This window comes from Miscanthus floridulus, chromosome 15 (assembly GCF_019320115.1).
Source record: "Miscanthus floridulus cultivar M001 chromosome 15, ASM1932011v1, whole genome shotgun sequence".
NCBI classification, from domain to species: domain Eukaryota; kingdom Viridiplantae; phylum Streptophyta; class Magnoliopsida; order Poales; family Poaceae; genus Miscanthus; species Miscanthus floridulus.
Genome location: NC_089594.1, coordinates 76,227,315 through 76,243,006, shown reverse-complemented (window position 1 = coordinate 76,243,006; position 15,692 = coordinate 76,227,315). Strand labels below are relative to the sequence as shown.

Sequence of the window (15,692 nt, the reverse complement as noted above, 5' to 3'; positions counted from 1 at the left end):
GACATGATTAATTTTAGAAAGGACTATTCACCCTTCTCTAGTCCGCCATCTCGACCCTATAGCGGGGTCGAGGCAAGGCGAGGCATGGGGAGGGAGAAAGGGGCGGGGGAGGAGGCAGGCGCGGCGCGACGGAGGTTGAAGACGGGTCGCGCGACCCGTCGCGCGATATCTCCCTCCTTTCCTTTTCCATGGTATTTGATTGAAAGGACGAGAATAACAAGGTTCATCTTTGAGGAATATTCACAGAATATTCCTTAGGAACGAGGTCCATCCCTCTCTCCACTTGCGTGACCTAGCGTGGGCAACCAAGCCGGCAGCATGGCTAGGCCAAGCTACGACCGTGGGATAGTGAGCACGGATGCGCTAGCGGTCTACAAGCCATTGCAAAACAAATGTATCTAAAGAAAAATTAATGATGAAAAATATGAAAAAATGCATTAACGATGATTCAATGATAATTTTTTATGCTTCCCAAGACTAGATTTAGCTCTAGACAAATAAAAAAAATTACCCAGAAAAATATGGAAATTTCCAGAATTTTAAGCGACCACTTCATTACATTTTGAAAACTTTTCAAAATGAAAGCAAGAGATGTAACCAGCACCAATGCATTCGTCATTAATGCATGTTGCATTTATGCTGATTTCATCTCCTATTTTTGTCGTGGAAAGTTTTAAAATGTGTTTGTTAGACATTGATCGAAATGTTTTTGAAATTTCTCTAGATTGTTCAGGGTATGTTTCTCGTCTTCATAGAGCTCAATCTAATTTATAGAACCTTCCAGATTATTTTTCATGAACTCCAAATATTTTATTTTGGTGTCTTGTTTGATCGTGTCCCAATATATTTCTAAGATTTTCCTTTGAAATTTTAGAAGGTTAGATAGAGATATTTTTATGGTTTTAAAAAAATTATCAGGTGTTTACTAAAATTTTCAGAAAAGAATTAAACCGTCTTGAAAATCACTTCTTAACTGACGTGGGTAGGTAATCCAAATTTTATGGTTTTGGAGGTAAAAGGAGTTTTCCTAAAAAAGAAAAAAGAGAGAGATTTGTTGGGCTTAGTGGGCTGGGCACTAACGGGAATGATCCTAACGCGGGCCGGCGAGACTCCACTCCACTCCACCTCTCAGTCCTCTTCATCGGCGTGGTCATCCTCCCACAACTGCCTTGCCTCTGTGTGTGTCTCGGAGAAACCTCCCCCTCGCCTCGCAGATCCGCGGCCAGCTTCGTCGCTGCCTTGCCAGCAAGCGGCCGCGCTCATCCTCGCGGACGCCACCGGCGGGGCGGCCCCTCCCCCGTGACCCACTTCGGTGCCGGCGCCGGCGGCTGCTCCCGTAGGTGCCGCCGCCTCCTCTCCCTCTCCCTCCTCCCAGATCCATCCCCGTGCCCGCGGCAGGGACCAGATCCATCACCGCGCCACGAGCTCCGGCAGGCGGCATCCGCCCCGGGGACGCACGCCGCCTGCTAGCCGCGGACGTCCCGCGGGTCCCGTTTCCGACGCCGCCTGCACGCGCGCGGCGCGCAACGAGCTCCGCCACCTGCCGGCCGGCGTGAATCAGCGGTGAGAACCAGCCCTGCTCCCTCTCCCGTAGTTACGCCAGGCGTTGTCTTTCTAGAAGTGGAGTCTAGACATTGAACTACTGTCAGTTTTGCTCGGTCTGCTGTTGTTTCTCTATCAACAGAGGATGTTTCACTTTTTTTTTTTACTGCACTTGGTTCTGAACTTAGAATCGTTACTTGCCCGAGAATTATTCATCACCTGACACTAGTCGTGATCGCAGAAATGAAGTTAGGGCAATAGTTCTGCTAGATGCTTAACTGTGTAAACTTTCAGAGAAGAGATTGGTTATTTGTTAGATCTCCACCCAGCTAAGCCTTCCAGCTAGGCTGCTACTGCGATTATTACAATTTTAACGTGTCTTATTGTTTATTATTTAATTTGCTGAAACATATCTTTGTATCGGCTATTTTTGGGAAATGCCATATCCATGTATGAGTGTATCTGTATCTGTGCTTCATAGATTGCAGGTGTCTCTAATGAAGATTATACTTTTGAATTGTCCTTATTATAGAAGGTGCCTCGGTACTCTGCTACTGTACTTTATTTTATTCTAACCAGGAGTTCATGTTTTTGGCGACAATTGTACCTTGTGCTTGTTTATCATGCTTCTATAGAACATTCACTACGTTTAGCTTCATGGTAATATCATCTTGTAGACTTGGCGGCAAAAGAACCCTTTCAATCAAAGAGAAGCTCGTCGCTGAGGCTGAAGAAAATCTGGATGTGTTAAACTTTTAGGGCTTACTATTTTTGAGAGGTGGTCTGACATAGACTATCCAAAATTCAGCGCCAGGGCTCAGGGAGCGACCTACCCCAAGTTGGGGAGTTCGTTCCTTTTCCAGTGACAAGGAGGGCAAATTCATATTCCATCATGATGGAAGCGGACATGGAAAGTGGAAGGTCGTATCAAGAAAGACCAAGGACTTTCTCAACAGTACGAAGCAAATCATCTGTACCGCTGGTATGGACTATTCCTAAGCTTCTCCACCTTTGAAAATACAAAACCGACTTTTCTGGCTATTTTGAAAAGGACCAATTTAGCTTCCATTCATAAGTTGTGCACTCACTTCGTGTATGTATTTCTTTCTTGTGTGCTAGTATGTGCAAGTACATGGTATCTGTCCTAAAACAAAGCAGTATGAAATGCCCCTGTTTTTGTTGATATATCCACACTATTTTATTTTGGGTGGGAAAGAAAAATCTACACTGTTCATTTATTTATTTTTCTATACCATTAGTTTAATGTATATGCCTATTGACAGTTATCAAAGTGTACACCAAAGAACTTCAGCACACTATGGATACTACAGCATTTCTTTTCCATCTTTCTTTGTTTTAGCTATATATTTATACTTTAGAAATTTATACATAAAGTAGCTAATAAAGTTATCCACTTTTGCTCATCAACAACGACAACAAAGCCTTTTAGACTTTGGTCCTACCTATTAAATAAATTCTATTAGTCACAAGTCATGGTAGGTTAAAAGTTATCCTCTTTTTCTCATATCCCAAAAATGGTCATTCAGCTAAAAGAACTGGCCACTTAACACTTTATATTCCATAAAGAGTGTATCCAGTGTAAAGAGCTCCTGCTCTGTGCGGGGTCTCGGGAAGGGTGTCAGTGGCAAGCCTTACCCTCGCCTGTGCAATGCGAGGAGACCGCGACTCGAACCTGGGACCTTCCGGTCACAGGCCGTAAGACTCTACCGCTTGCACCAGGCCCGCCCTTCACAACACTTTATATTCCATGTCACGAAAATTTGATAAATGAAAAAAAAAACTTGAAGTGTACATTTCTGCTGATTGATTGGCATACATTTTTTAACATGTTATGAGCAACTGTTGGATATTTTACATTTGTATCTTATTTCGTTTTTTTTGGTTGCTGCAGGCCTTCCGTTTGTTGATGAGGATAAATCCCCGTGCCTTGATTATTCTTTCTCTTTTGGTCTTCAGTGGTGTTCTATATGTGGGAGCCAGTACATCACCAATTGTGGTCTTTGTGTTCTGTATATGTACTCTCAGTCTATTCTTCTCTCTCTACCTTACAAAGTGGGTTCTTGCTAAGGACGAAGGACCTCCAGAAATGTCCGAGGTATAAAAACTGCCTCAATTCAGCTCACTGATAATGTGCTATGCCTTCATTTTCTGCATCTTCAATGCTTCGCTTCTCGTCACATGCCGTTTATGTGTTTAGAAAGTGCTGTATGCTAATGTTGCTGTCTTGCTATGCATATTCTGCTTCATGCAATGGTTTCTCTAAATTGTGCTAGTATTATTGGGTTTTTGACCCACCAGAGTAGTGATGTAGTGTGATTTGATTTTGTGCCTTCTCTTGTTCAGATATCTGACGCCATAAGAGATGGTGCTGAAGGGTTTTTTAGGACACAATATGGAACTATTTCTAAAATGGCACTTATTCTGGCCTTTGTCATCCTTGGCATTTATCTCTTTCGCGCTACCACCCCACAGCAGGAGGCATCTGGCTTGGGAAGGTGATTTGTCTGCCATTATCTGAAACCTTATTTGTACCTATATATGTTTATTAGTTGTTGCCATGTTGACATCTCGTGAATATCATGACTACACAGGGCAACATTAGCCTATATTACAGTTGCTTCTTTTCTCCTTGGAGCATTATGTTCTGGAATAGCTGGCTTTGTTGGAATGTGGGTGTCTGTACGTGCAAATGTACGAGTTTCAAGTGCTGCTCGGCGCTCTGCAAGAGAAGCATTGCAGGTTTGGTTTCGTTCCTGGATGCACTTGGTGTTTGCCTTCTACAATAGAATTTCAAGTCATGTCTGTTTCCTCAAAACAGATTGCTGTCCGTGCTGGTGGTTTCTCAGCCATTGTGGTTGTTTGCATGGCTGTATTTGGTGTGGCAATACTGTACTCAACATTTTATGTTTGGCTTGGAGTAGATTCACCTGGGTCAATGAAGGTTACGGACTGTAAGTTTCTTGTACACAGTACACCTGAAAACACTCTAGATTACAATCCAACTTGTCCACCAATTATCTACTTATTTTCTTGTAGTTGCAAATTGCAATACCATTTTGTTATGTGAAAGGAATATTATTAGGCTGCTGATTCATATGGTTTTTGTGCAGTGCCTCTTCTCCTTGTGGGATATGGTTTTGGTGCCTCTTTTGTTGCCCTTTTTGCTCAGTTGGGTGGTGGAATATACACTAAAGCTGCTGATGTTGGAGCTGATCTGGTCGGAAAAGTTGAGCAGGGAATACCAGAAGATGATCCTCGTAACCCAGCTGTCATCGCTGACTTGGTATTGATGTTCTCAAGTAAAACTTGGAATGCTGTTTCTTTTTTATTATTTTTCATTGAAGACTGCTCAATTATGTTCAAGTATACCTGGCATTAGCGATGAAGATCAGTATTAATGTGCTTCTCAAACTTTAGTAGGGGTAAATTGATGTTAACAGCTTGCTTCTGTTTTGAAACTCACTGAACGATTATGTAATATGCTACTATATATGCAAGAGTTGCCTTGTTGCCTAAGGTTTGGTAGAATTCTGAATCATAAACATTCTCGAGGACTGAATGTTTCTTGTCTGTGCTGCAATACTCAATACAAGATTTGCTTTGCTCTACAACTCTACTTGCCTTGTTTTTGTTATCCTATAGTTCATCTTTTGCTACTATATATTCTTGTATAACAAAAGAAAACTACTCAGGTTGGTGACAATGTTGGAGATTGTGCTGCCCGAGGCGCTGATCTTTTTGAGAGCATAGCAGCAGAAATTATCAGTGCAATGATACTTGGAGGAACAATGGCACAACGCTGTAAAATTGAGGGCAAGTCTCTTTTGTTTACCCTCTAATATAATATCTGTCAATAAGAATACTGGGCACAGAAGGGCGGGCCTGGTGCAAGCGGTAGAGTCTTACCGCCTGTGACCGGAAGGTCCCAGGTTCAAGTCGCGGTCTCCTCGCATTGCACAGGCGAGGGTAAGGCTTGCCACTAACACCCTTCCCCAGACCCCGCACAGAGCGGGAGCTCTCTGCACCGGGTACGCCTTTTTTTTTAAGAATACTGGGCACAGCTTGCAAGTGGTTGCTGATATTCTTGGTATCATAAGTTCTTATTAATCTATTTATGTACAAAAACTAATCTTTGGATGAGCTATGCATGGACGGTACTTGGTTTTTACTAAAATTAAGAACTGTCGTGTTTTTGGTACAATGGTACACATACTGCACCTTTGTAATTGCTCTATTCTGGCCCATAATCAGCTTTGTTTATTATTGCAGATCCCTCTGGCTTTATTTTGTTTCCTCTTGTTGTCCATTCATTTGATTTGGTGGTGTCATCAGTTGGAATTCTCTCAATCAGAGGAACACGTGACTCTGGACTCATTTCCCCTATCGAAGATCCCATGGCAATTATGCAAAAAGGCTACTCTATTACTATTATGCTTGCTGTTCTTACGTTTGGAGCGGTGAGTCTTGTTATTTTCATAAATACTTATATTATTTGACTATGTTATTTTACTGCTTACAATAACATCTGTGGTATTATACATTAATGCTGTATGATATTACTGCATCTGTTCCCATTGGCTGGGTATATAAATCACTTCAGAGTTGCAATATGCAAAAGTGGTCTACAACATAGTTTGTTGGCTTTCATGTAGGCTTCCCATTTGCATCTTATTATAAATAGAGCACTTTTATTGAGTCATTGAAGCATCAATTATTATTAAATGTTCTTGGAAGAAAGAGATGCCAGTAATTGTCCAAACAGTGGTCTGACAGTTACTTATAGCTAAATCCATAGCCGAAGGATGTAATCCAATGATATTTGAAATGGATAACAGAAACATATTGAAAACCATGAACCCTTGTCAAAGTTTTCTATAAATCTGTAGTTGATTGAGTTCTGTTGAAGTTTTTATGATAGTCATTCAACTCACACTGAGCAGAGCCTGTGTTTGTGATGTCCTGTGTCTTCCCTTTATACAAAGTAAAATCATACCTTTCTCCCCAGAAGTTGATTTATTATTATTGATCTGTGTTAAATTTCCAGTCTACTCGTTGGCTCCTGTACACAGAACAAGCACCTTCTGCATGGCTGAATTTTGCATTGTGTGGCTTGGTGGGGATCATCACAGCATATGCTTTTGTTTGGATTTCGAAGTATTACACGGATTATAAACACGAGCCAGTCCGCCTTTTAGCTCTTTCAAGTTCTACAGGACATGGAACTAATATTATTGCTGGAGTAAGTTTGGGAATGGAATCAACAGCCCTACCAGTTCTAGTGATAAGTGTTGCCATTATATCAGCCTATTGGCTGGGGCAGACCTCTGGCTTGGTGGACGAGTCTGGCAACCCGGCTGGTGGTCTTTTTGGGACAGCTGTAGCAACAATGGGAATGCTTAGCACAGCAGGGTATGTTCTCACCATGGACATGTTTGGTCCTATAGCTGACAACGCTGGTGGTATTGTTGAGATGAGCCAGCAGGTATGACACATGTTCTTTTGTAGTTCAAACCTATGTTGTCGCCTGTAGGTTATAGCAAACAATCTGTATTTAATACTTTTGCCATTTCAAAGCATTTCATGGTTCAAAACTAAAGAACAATTCAAAGCATTATGTACTGTTTTTCTTCCCATAATGGCAGTAATGCAACTTAGCAGGTTTAGCATTTGTCTCATGTTTATATGTCAGCTTTAGTACTAGGTATTATGTTTAATCATCCATTGTGATTGTGTACTGGTGCAGCCTGAAAGTGTGAGAGAAATCACAGATGTTCTAGATGCTGTGGGCAACACAACTAAAGCTACTACGAAAGGATTTGCCATAGGGTCAGCAGGACTGGCTTCCTTCCTCCTGTTTAGTGCATATATGGATGAAGTAGCTTCTTTTGCTCAATTGCCATTCAAGGAGGTATGCAGTATGTGTTATAATGCCACGTAGAATACTAAATTTTTTGTACTCATTCAATGGTCTTACACAATTGCTGCAGGTTGACATAGCAGTCCCAGAGATTTTTGTTGGTGGTTTGTTAGGCTCAATGCTTATATTCCTGTTCAGTGCATGGGCTTGCTCAGCAGTTGGTAAAACTGCACAGGAAGTTGTTAATGAGGTCAGGAGACAATTTATCGAGAGGCCTGGTATTATGGTGAGTACATGATTACCACGAAGCTCTTCAGTTCTTTTATGCTTGGAAAAGCTGATGCTAACTTGTAACAATACCATCCAGGACTACAAAGAGAAGCCTGATTATGGACGCTGTGTTGCAATTGTGGCATCTGCCTCCTTGAGAGAAATGATAAAACCTGGGGCTTTAGCAATTATATCACCCATGGCTGTTGGTGAGTCTTGTAGGCCATATTTGTGGGGACTGGCACTCAATACTTTTCTAATTTCTTTTATGTGGTTTGCAGGCGTTGTCTTCCGGATTTTGGGCCACTCCACTGGTCGGCCACTTCTTGGAGCTAAAGTTGTAGCGTCGCTGCTTATGTTTGCGACAGTTGCTGGGATTCTCATGGCACTCTTCATGAACACTGCTGGTGGCGCCTGGGATAATGCAAAGAAGTACATTGAGACTGGCGCTCTTGGTGGCAAAGGCAGCGAGTCCCACAAGGCTGCAGTTACTGGCGACACGTAAGTTTCTCAGCTTTTAGTGTCCTAGTGACTTATGCTTTGGGGCAAGATTCTTGAGTTGAGTTTATTCTGTTGGCCAAGGCAGAGCAAAGAGATGTTTCTCCTGTAGTAAAATAGTTCCGATCATGGCGTGTGGCTTTATTTCCAATTCTGGATGATTGGCACTATCCGAAAGTTTTCTATGCACTTAAAAGAGTATGTGTTGTGCTGCAGGGTTGGAGACCCATTCAAAGACACCGCGGGTCCATCGCTGCACGTTCTTATCAAGATGCTCGCCACAATCACATTGGTCATGGCTCCGATATTCTTGTGATTAACCAACCACTCATCAAGCTTGCCATTAACCCTGCAGAGATGTATCTATGCGACTTGTAGATGAGTTGTTCACCTGCTTGTGATGTAATGATCCACTCGGTTTTAGTATCAATCACTACATGTTGTACCCGGAGAAAGAAGCAGCGATCTGTACCTGTGTTTCACGGTAGATATTATACTGATGATGGAAATGCCATATTTTGTGACGGACATTACTGAACTACCACTAGTAGCCTCAATGTTTTGGTTTTGTTTATTGCTGGAACATTATGGTAGATTGGTAGCGTATATGACATCCGTTGCGCTAGCTGGAAGAAATAAACGATCCACAATGGATTTTAGGATCGGGACTGGTTCTACATCTTACCTTCGACTCTTCACATCATCAAGAAAATCCTACACGCAAACTGTTTATATGTAGCAATGTAATGGTGTTAATATGACCGATTGAGCTCTTGTAAGAGGATTAATAGCTTCCAGCACAGAAAACATGCGCAGATAGCAAAAGAAGCTTCATATCAATCTCAACAGAAGCTGCATTCTTAACCATCCTGCATTCATGGTGCTTGATGTCCATAAGCCTATTTAGTCCAGAATCAAAGATGACAGCCTTAGCCACAGCATTATTAATCTTCAAAATAGTGTACAAATCACTGTATAGATCCCACCAAGGCGCATGGGTGATACAACTTCCATTACCACAAAAACTTAGGCCACAAGAGCATCACACGGCTGTTCATCACTGGAGCGAATCTTTACAAACTCATGTTTACCTATCGGCAAAAGCTTCAGGACCTGAGAATGTTGATGCAGTCTCAGAGTGCATTGAATCTCCAATGATCCTCTTCTGCAGGTTCTCCAAGCTAGCAACACGCTGCAGAGAAGCTGGCTTGGTGCCTATCACCATACTGGTCAGAGGAATTGCTGCGTTTGGGATGTCAAGCTTCATCTGACCGCTTTGAAGTGGCGCCTGGAGGAAATGTTTCATGCTGTCTTCAATGGCAACAGAGGCAGAAGCCGCATCAGATGCACATGATGACAGGGGTGTGCTGCTCGCGGGCTTGTCAAATGCGGTTGATAACATGAGGGTTGTTCCAGTTAATCTCCTGACAGCTTCCTCGGCTATGTTCACCTGAAAACAATACTTAGATTAACAAAATAAAGAACAAGGATGTGTAACGAGTTATTTCTTTGTCTACTGCCTTTGGGTAGGGGAATATAAGGCAGGGCTGGTTCACTCTCAAGTCAACTAGTAATCTAACAAACATAAAGTTTCATAAACAATAACCATATATGTAAAGGGATAGCAATATGAGTTCCTGAAGATATGTTTCTTTTCATAAAGTCATGGTGTGCAGATTTGTTAAAAGCCTAGTTTTTTTGTGAAGATCTTTTTCTTTTGGAAAAAACTTGATTGGAACAGTCATAGTTTAAGCAAATTTTCATAATTACTTCACATGATTATGTTAAAACCCTTAAGCATAGATATTTTAAAATTCAAAAACACCTTACTAATGATACAAGAATACAGAGTTTGTGCATATACTCACACACAAGCATTAAGAAATGTTTGTATGGTAGTATTCTGTTTGGACTCCTCGCGGTATCATTGTTCTCAAGAGAGCCCTTCCACAAGGGCAACACCACAGGTTTAATGGGACACACACTTGGAGCATTGTAACATGGTATGGGCACTTTTAATATTTTGTTTCGTTTTACAACTCCTCACACCTGTAAGAGAACACTGTTATTCTTAAAAAATAACAGAAGAAAATAAATATCTGAAATGAAACTGCAACAAAACAAAACCAGGAAACTAAATTATTCCTATCACACTTATAGAAGAAGATATGCAGAAATTCAGAAAATCAAATGAAAATACGGTCGTACTTTTTGGGGTGCAGTTAAAATCATTATGAACTAAGACTGAACTTGTAGGTTCTAAAACAAAAATTATGAAAAATAATATTACTTTCACTGCCCTTTTCAACCATCTAAAGAGATGTAAACATTGATCTAGTGACTCTATATGCAGAGCCCAGTAAAAATATGATAATAGATAAATGGATGCAGTTAAGAGTTTTCATACAACAAAAAGGGAAAAAAAAATGTCTGATGCATTCAAGATGAACGAACCTTTCTCCTCATAGTCTCAATATCAACTGTTAGATTTTTATTGTCAAGGGAAGCATCCTTGTATTTCTGAGTCATATCAGCCAGACGCTTTAGCAAAGATGCATTCTCAGATGTTAACCTGGAAACCTGGAGAGTTGTGCAGTAATTAGCACGAGTATCTTCAATTTAGTTGGATATTAACTTGAGCACTCATCTATCACAATTTGAAACCTGTGATTCAAGATCGTTCAAGTGTGCTTGCTTCCTCTTTCTTGATCGCCTAGCTGATTCCCGATTTGACAGCATTCTGATCACAACACCGAAATTTAACTGAGCAGTTCATCACAGAAATGGTGTGTTAAGCTTCTGACGTTACATATCATGTTTCATGTAGATTCAAGATAAAGGCTACCGATTTGTCGCAAAAGGAAACTAATGGCAAAAGGTATATGTGATTTCTGATCCTGTAACTTCAGACTGAATTACCAATTTTTTCTAGGAATGTAACAATTTTGAAAGTTCAAAGTTCTTTAAGGGCATGGACAATTGGATAGAGCTTTTATATGATTGGATTCTTTCTGCCTTTAAAGGCAGTGAATGGTAGGAGGGAACGGGAAAACTGAAGTACGCTACCTTCTAACAAGATAAATCTATCTTTCACTCACAACAAAATCAAGTAATGGTTTCTATTTAGCAGAGTCCATATTTCTCATCAAGAAAATGTTGTAATGCAACAATCTATGTTACCTCCTCATCTTATTGGCGTTAGCAGGGTCAGTAGTCTCTTCAAGGTCACCATCATCGTCTGACAATTCCTTTGATGTACCACTGTTGGCTGGCTTGCCTTGAAAATCATCATCTTCTATGACATTAGAGTTTGTAACTAGGCCTGCCCCATCTATGTCACCTGTGTGTAGAATTAAAGAAACGAAAACAGTACAGTAAAATAAGTAGAACAGTAGCGACGGTTCAAATGTCACAAAAAAGGCCTATATATTTTCTGAACCACACATGCAGCATATCTTCACACTGCCAGAATGCAAAACTGGTGCCAACAGAGTTGCATTACCAGTGCAGCTCATCAACAGAGCCAATGTGACTGTTCAGTATAACTGAAGCAGGATCAGACTTCATTTTTCAGCCTTATATCTGATCTCACTAACTTTGCTCATAGTTTAGATCATTCTTCCAGAATTATCAATGGGACACATCAACCTCAACCAAACCACAAAGATAACCCAGAATTGACATTTCTACTCACCTCCTCCTCGGGCATCAGTTAACCTATCCTACTGAAACTGCTGGTGAGATCAGATCTTCTGTATGTAATTATCACAGAAGACTAACCTCTAGTGAATGGTTCACACTTCACAGTACTCAAACCAAGGCTGGTAATCAAGTGTACTAGGATAAGTGAAATTTGCATCTAATGTCCTATTGGAATGATCAGCTGGGAGATGGTGAGCTCAATAGGATTTGGCATCTAACATGCTTTTAAATCAGACCACATCCTGTTATCCTAAGGCACTACTTCCTTTGGAATCTTCCTGCCTGCATGTTTACCCAAGTTGGTTCATAGACTGACAAGCACTCAATTATGAGAGGTCATAAATACCATCAAAGGAAGCTTGAGAAATCAATTGCGAAGTATCTGAAGCTTGTGAGTTGGGGTAGCCCAACAAAGATTCTTGTGATTTAGCTTCCTGAAATGGACTTACATAAACATTACTGCAACAAAGGGGCAAAGGGCTGGGTGCAGCCAGTACGCGAGGTTTCTGTCACTGTTAAGCTCTGGAAAGCCACTAGTACTGCACATCCTTACCCACATAATAGAAGGAAAAACATACATAGCTTGAAGTTTTGTGGAACCATTGGATGCAATGGTCAATATCATGGTTGTGCCAAGTCCAACCTTTAAATATTTAAGAAAATGGGAAACAAATGCGTTATTTATGGTGTAACTGAGAGCCACCATGCATAATGTTTTTTTATAGTATCGAAATAAAATGAGGTACTTATGGAAAAACTAACTGCTCAACTAACTTGTGGTACTAATTAATCAATAATTAACTTGGAAAATCGATGTGCAAATTCATTTTCATATAACCATCTTTGGACATGCCACCTGTAAAAACCTAGATATTCTTAACCTCACTAGTTCAGAGCACTGTAACAGAGTATTGAAAAAATAGCCATAGCAAAACTGCCAACATTCAGTGAAATATGGTATTTTTACCTGAAAGAAAGGGAAATCCGCAAATCATAAACTACGAACATGTTCATCAATTCAATAACTCATCTGATACTAACGGATAAATGGCTAAATACGGTGAATTTGCAGTTCTATTTATTCAAATCAATACCTTGTTTTGTTTCCTGTCGCTTTTAGCCAGGAAAAAAACATAGAAACAAAAAGGAGAAAATCCTATTGGCTCAACCTCCGACACGTCAGACTCATTCAAATCATTTGTGGTCAATATCATTCCATCAGAATATTCCACATGTACACCATGTGGTGTACATGTGGAAGTGAGCCTGCCTCCTCGATGGCACATGGACCAAATCTACTATCCTACATGTCAGTTTCACCACTCCAGGACTCCTCCATTACCCTTGCATCAGATCAGAAAGCAATATCTGATACGGTACCCATGTAAAATGTGAACATTTGCATTTTGCCGTTGCACAGTACTACAATAACAATGACAATGGCACTGCTCTGATCTTGATCATATTGTTCATCACAAGCCATACGAAAAATGGGTGTGCACAGTGCCGTCTGCCGTGTCTTCTAATGTTTCTCAAAGGCAGGGGAATTTTTTTCTTTGTATCTGTTGGTGGGTGATAAAAGCTACTGTGAAATTTTTATGTGGCCAACGGCTTATCAATGGTAGTGTAGGATTACACGACAAGCATGCGGACCAACCAATTCAAGATTTCCCAACTCCTCAAATGAAGCAACCGACTTTTTCTTCTGCTTGTGATTTTCCAAAAACTAGAAATTGGTGTAAAACTCCCCAACCCAGAATAAAGGAGAAAATAACTGAAATGCTAGAGCTTGCAATTTCTACCATTGTGACTCGAAATCAAGCTAGAGGTGAAACTGAAACATCGAAGCACACAACCAATACTCAAATAGGCCTAGAAAACTCTAATCTTTGAACGAGGAGGGGGAGGAGGAGGAGAAATCACACCATGGATTTCGCGACGGCGGCGCAGTACAGGTCGAGCTTCCTCTTGAGCACCGCGGCGTACGCGCAGGGGTCGCCGCCGCCTCTGCCGCCGCAGCTCACCTCCACCACGTCGTCGTCGTCGGCGCCGCCACCCGCCATTCTTGGAGGAAAGTCGCTCTCTTTCTCGTACCTCGTACTCCACGAGGGGGAGCGGATGGGAGCTGGGAGCGACCTGAGCAATGGTGGTCTTGGTGGAGGCCGGAGGGGGCTGCATTTATACCGGCGGTCGCTCTGATGGAGCGCCCTGTGGCGAGTGGCGACACTGCTTGTCTTTTCCGGAAACACCCTTGCCTTTGTTTCTCATTTTTAGTAGGGAGTATGGTGCGATGTAATTTTACCTATGTTACTTTCAAAAAAAAAATCATATGCTCTGAGTTCAGTAAGTTGCACATTGTATAGTTCTGGATTGCAAATTGACATGGAAGATTAACTCTACACAGTAGCAACATTTTGCCGCCACTGTTACAAAAATGTAAAGATTTGCCTTGGTGTATTCGGCTGGATTCCAAAGCTTACCTGCAAACTAAAACCTTATATATATTCAACATCTGTTGATTTTTGGTGATTTTGAATCAAATATATATACTGCCTTCTTTGTTAACATATTGACATTTTTTTTATAAAACAGGAGGGTTTGCCCTACCAATTATCTTACAACAAGAAAGAAAGAAAAGAATTACATGAGTCCTTCTAGCCGTTGTTTAATACCCACTCTATTTTAAATTATAAAACATTTTAGTTTTTCTAGATATATTGCTTGTATTGTGTATCTCAGCATAGTGTATATCTAAATGAATAGCAAAACTTATATACTTAGAAAATTCAAAATGACTTAAAATTTAGAATGGAGGGAGTAAGAAAAAAATACTTTATTTTTTTATTAATTAATATATGATGTTTAGGACAAATTAGCTAGAACCAATTAGCATGTCCTAGACATTGTTGGTGTGTGTGGTATTCTTGTACTCGGGTTTGTCTCCTTCTCTTTTTTCTACTACGGGAGCATGCATCTTAGAGGGTATGGAAAGACGGAAAGGGAACCTCTTGAGCACAAATGAAAAGTGGAAGTGCATATTCTCATAGGAATCTAAGATATTTTTTTCAGTTGACATATGCCAACCATACAAAAAAAGGAATAAGTTATCGTGCATGATTGGTTTATGCAACGATCGATGTTAGCTCTAGCAAACGTGCCCTGCCTAGTAAATCTCTCACCCTAGAAACTCTTAGGCTATCTTTGGATTGAGGGAATATTTTATGTTTCCTGTGTTTTTTTCTGTAAAAATAAATTGTTTCTTGTGAAATTCCTAAAAAAAATCCTATGAAATTCCTACGTTTCAGACTTGCAGATACTATGTTGAGTTTCCAGATTTGCAACTCCAAGCTTATGCTCATCGCGTCCTTTTAGTAGAGCCACACAAGCAAACGCATCCTCACGTAAAAAGGCCTCTTTCAACCTATTTCACCAATCCACTAGTTTTAGGCTGACAAGTCAAGCAGAAAAGGTGTCCCTGTCAATTTCATTCCATTCTTCCTGTTCATCCGAAGAAAACAAAATCAGGACCCGAACTTGTAGGCCAAGTGGCAAACCACAAGCTTACCCCAACACACCTATCAACTTTTGTAAGTTTGAATTGAATGCAACTTGTACACAAAACATATGGTTGTGAGTGTCACAGTACTAACATATGGTCTCAAAAAATAGAAACAAGATTGTTGTGATCCACGCTTGGAGATAGTTAGCATCATGTGCTTGTTGATTTTTTTTTGTTTGTGGCGAATCGATGTTGAGAAGCGCTAGCAAACAAGGTTTGCTTGGCAAAGCTCCAACTCCAAAA

At 40.8% G+C, this 15,692-nt stretch overlaps 2 protein-coding genes across 5 annotated transcripts; one reads left to right on the top strand and one right to left on the bottom strand.

Moving 5' to 3' along the window:
• The first annotated feature begins 1,141 nt into the window (after positions 1 to 1,141).
• LOC136507977 (pyrophosphate-energized membrane proton pump 3-like) lies at positions 1,142 to 8,729 on the top strand. Its single transcript, XM_066502564.1, has 15 exons — positions 1,142 to 1,563; positions 2,220 to 2,524; positions 3,455 to 3,658; positions 3,907 to 4,058; positions 4,155 to 4,302; positions 4,382 to 4,514; positions 4,674 to 4,846; positions 5,256 to 5,376; positions 5,833 to 6,020; positions 6,608 to 7,045; positions 7,307 to 7,471; positions 7,551 to 7,706; positions 7,788 to 7,899; positions 7,972 to 8,191; positions 8,405 to 8,729. Exons 2-15 carry the CDS (start codon positions 2,435 to 2,437, stop codon positions 8,502 to 8,504), a joined length of 2,400 nt encoding a protein of 799 aa, XP_066358661.1. The 5' UTR covers positions 1,142 to 1,563; positions 2,220 to 2,434; the 3' UTR covers positions 8,505 to 8,729.
• Positions 8,730 to 9,072: 343 nt separating this feature from the next.
• Positions 9,073 to 14,087, bottom strand: LOC136507978 (light-inducible protein CPRF2-like). 4 transcript variants are annotated; one of them, XM_066502565.1, is made up of 7 exons: positions 13,816 to 14,087; positions 12,469 to 12,533; positions 12,237 to 12,324; positions 11,369 to 11,528; positions 10,853 to 10,928; positions 10,643 to 10,768; positions 9,073 to 9,638 (listed from the first exon to the last, which is right to left on the bottom strand). In XM_066502565.1, the coding sequence occupies exons 1-7, from the start codon at positions 14,066 to 14,068 to the stop codon at positions 9,276 to 9,278; spliced, it is 1,131 nt and encodes a 376-aa protein (XP_066358662.1). In that variant the 5' UTR covers positions 14,069 to 14,087; the 3' UTR covers positions 9,073 to 9,275. The 4 variants fall into 4 exon arrangements, with proteins under 4 accessions (XP_066358662.1, XP_066358663.1, XP_066358665.1 ...); XM_066502566.1 differs by having other exon boundaries at positions 12,444 to 12,533; positions 13,816 to 14,059; XM_066502568.1 differs by lacking the exon at positions 12,469 to 12,533 and having other exon boundaries at positions 13,816 to 14,059.
• Positions 14,088 to 15,692: the final 1,605 nt, after the last annotated feature.

Bases quoted from the DNA above. Each gene is read 5' to 3' on its own strand.
- LOC136507977 (XM_066502564.1), top strand. From the start codon at position 2,435: ATGATGGAAGCGGACATGGAAAGTGGAAGGTCGTATCAAGAAAGACCA. The intron at 7,900-7,971 runs GTGAGTCTTGTA...TGTGGTTTGCAG, and splicing joins TATATCACCCATGGCTGTTG to GCGTTGTCTTCCGGATTTTG. The intron at 8,192-8,404 runs GTAAGTTTCTCA...GTTGTGCTGCAG, and splicing joins GCTGCAGTTACTGGCGACAC to GGTTGGAGACCCATTCAAAG.
- LOC136507978 (XM_066502565.1), bottom strand. From the start codon at position 14,068: ATGCAGCCCCCTCCGGCCTCCACCAAGACCACCATTGCTCAGGTCGCT. The intron at 10,929-11,368 runs GTAACATAGATT...TGTTGTGATCAG, and splicing joins AACGCCAATAAGATGAGGAG to AATGCTGTCAAATCGGGAAT. The intron at 9,639-10,642 runs GTTCGTTCATCT...TATTGTTTTCAG, and splicing joins TTGAGACTATGAGGAGAAAG to GTGAACATAGCCGAGGAAGC.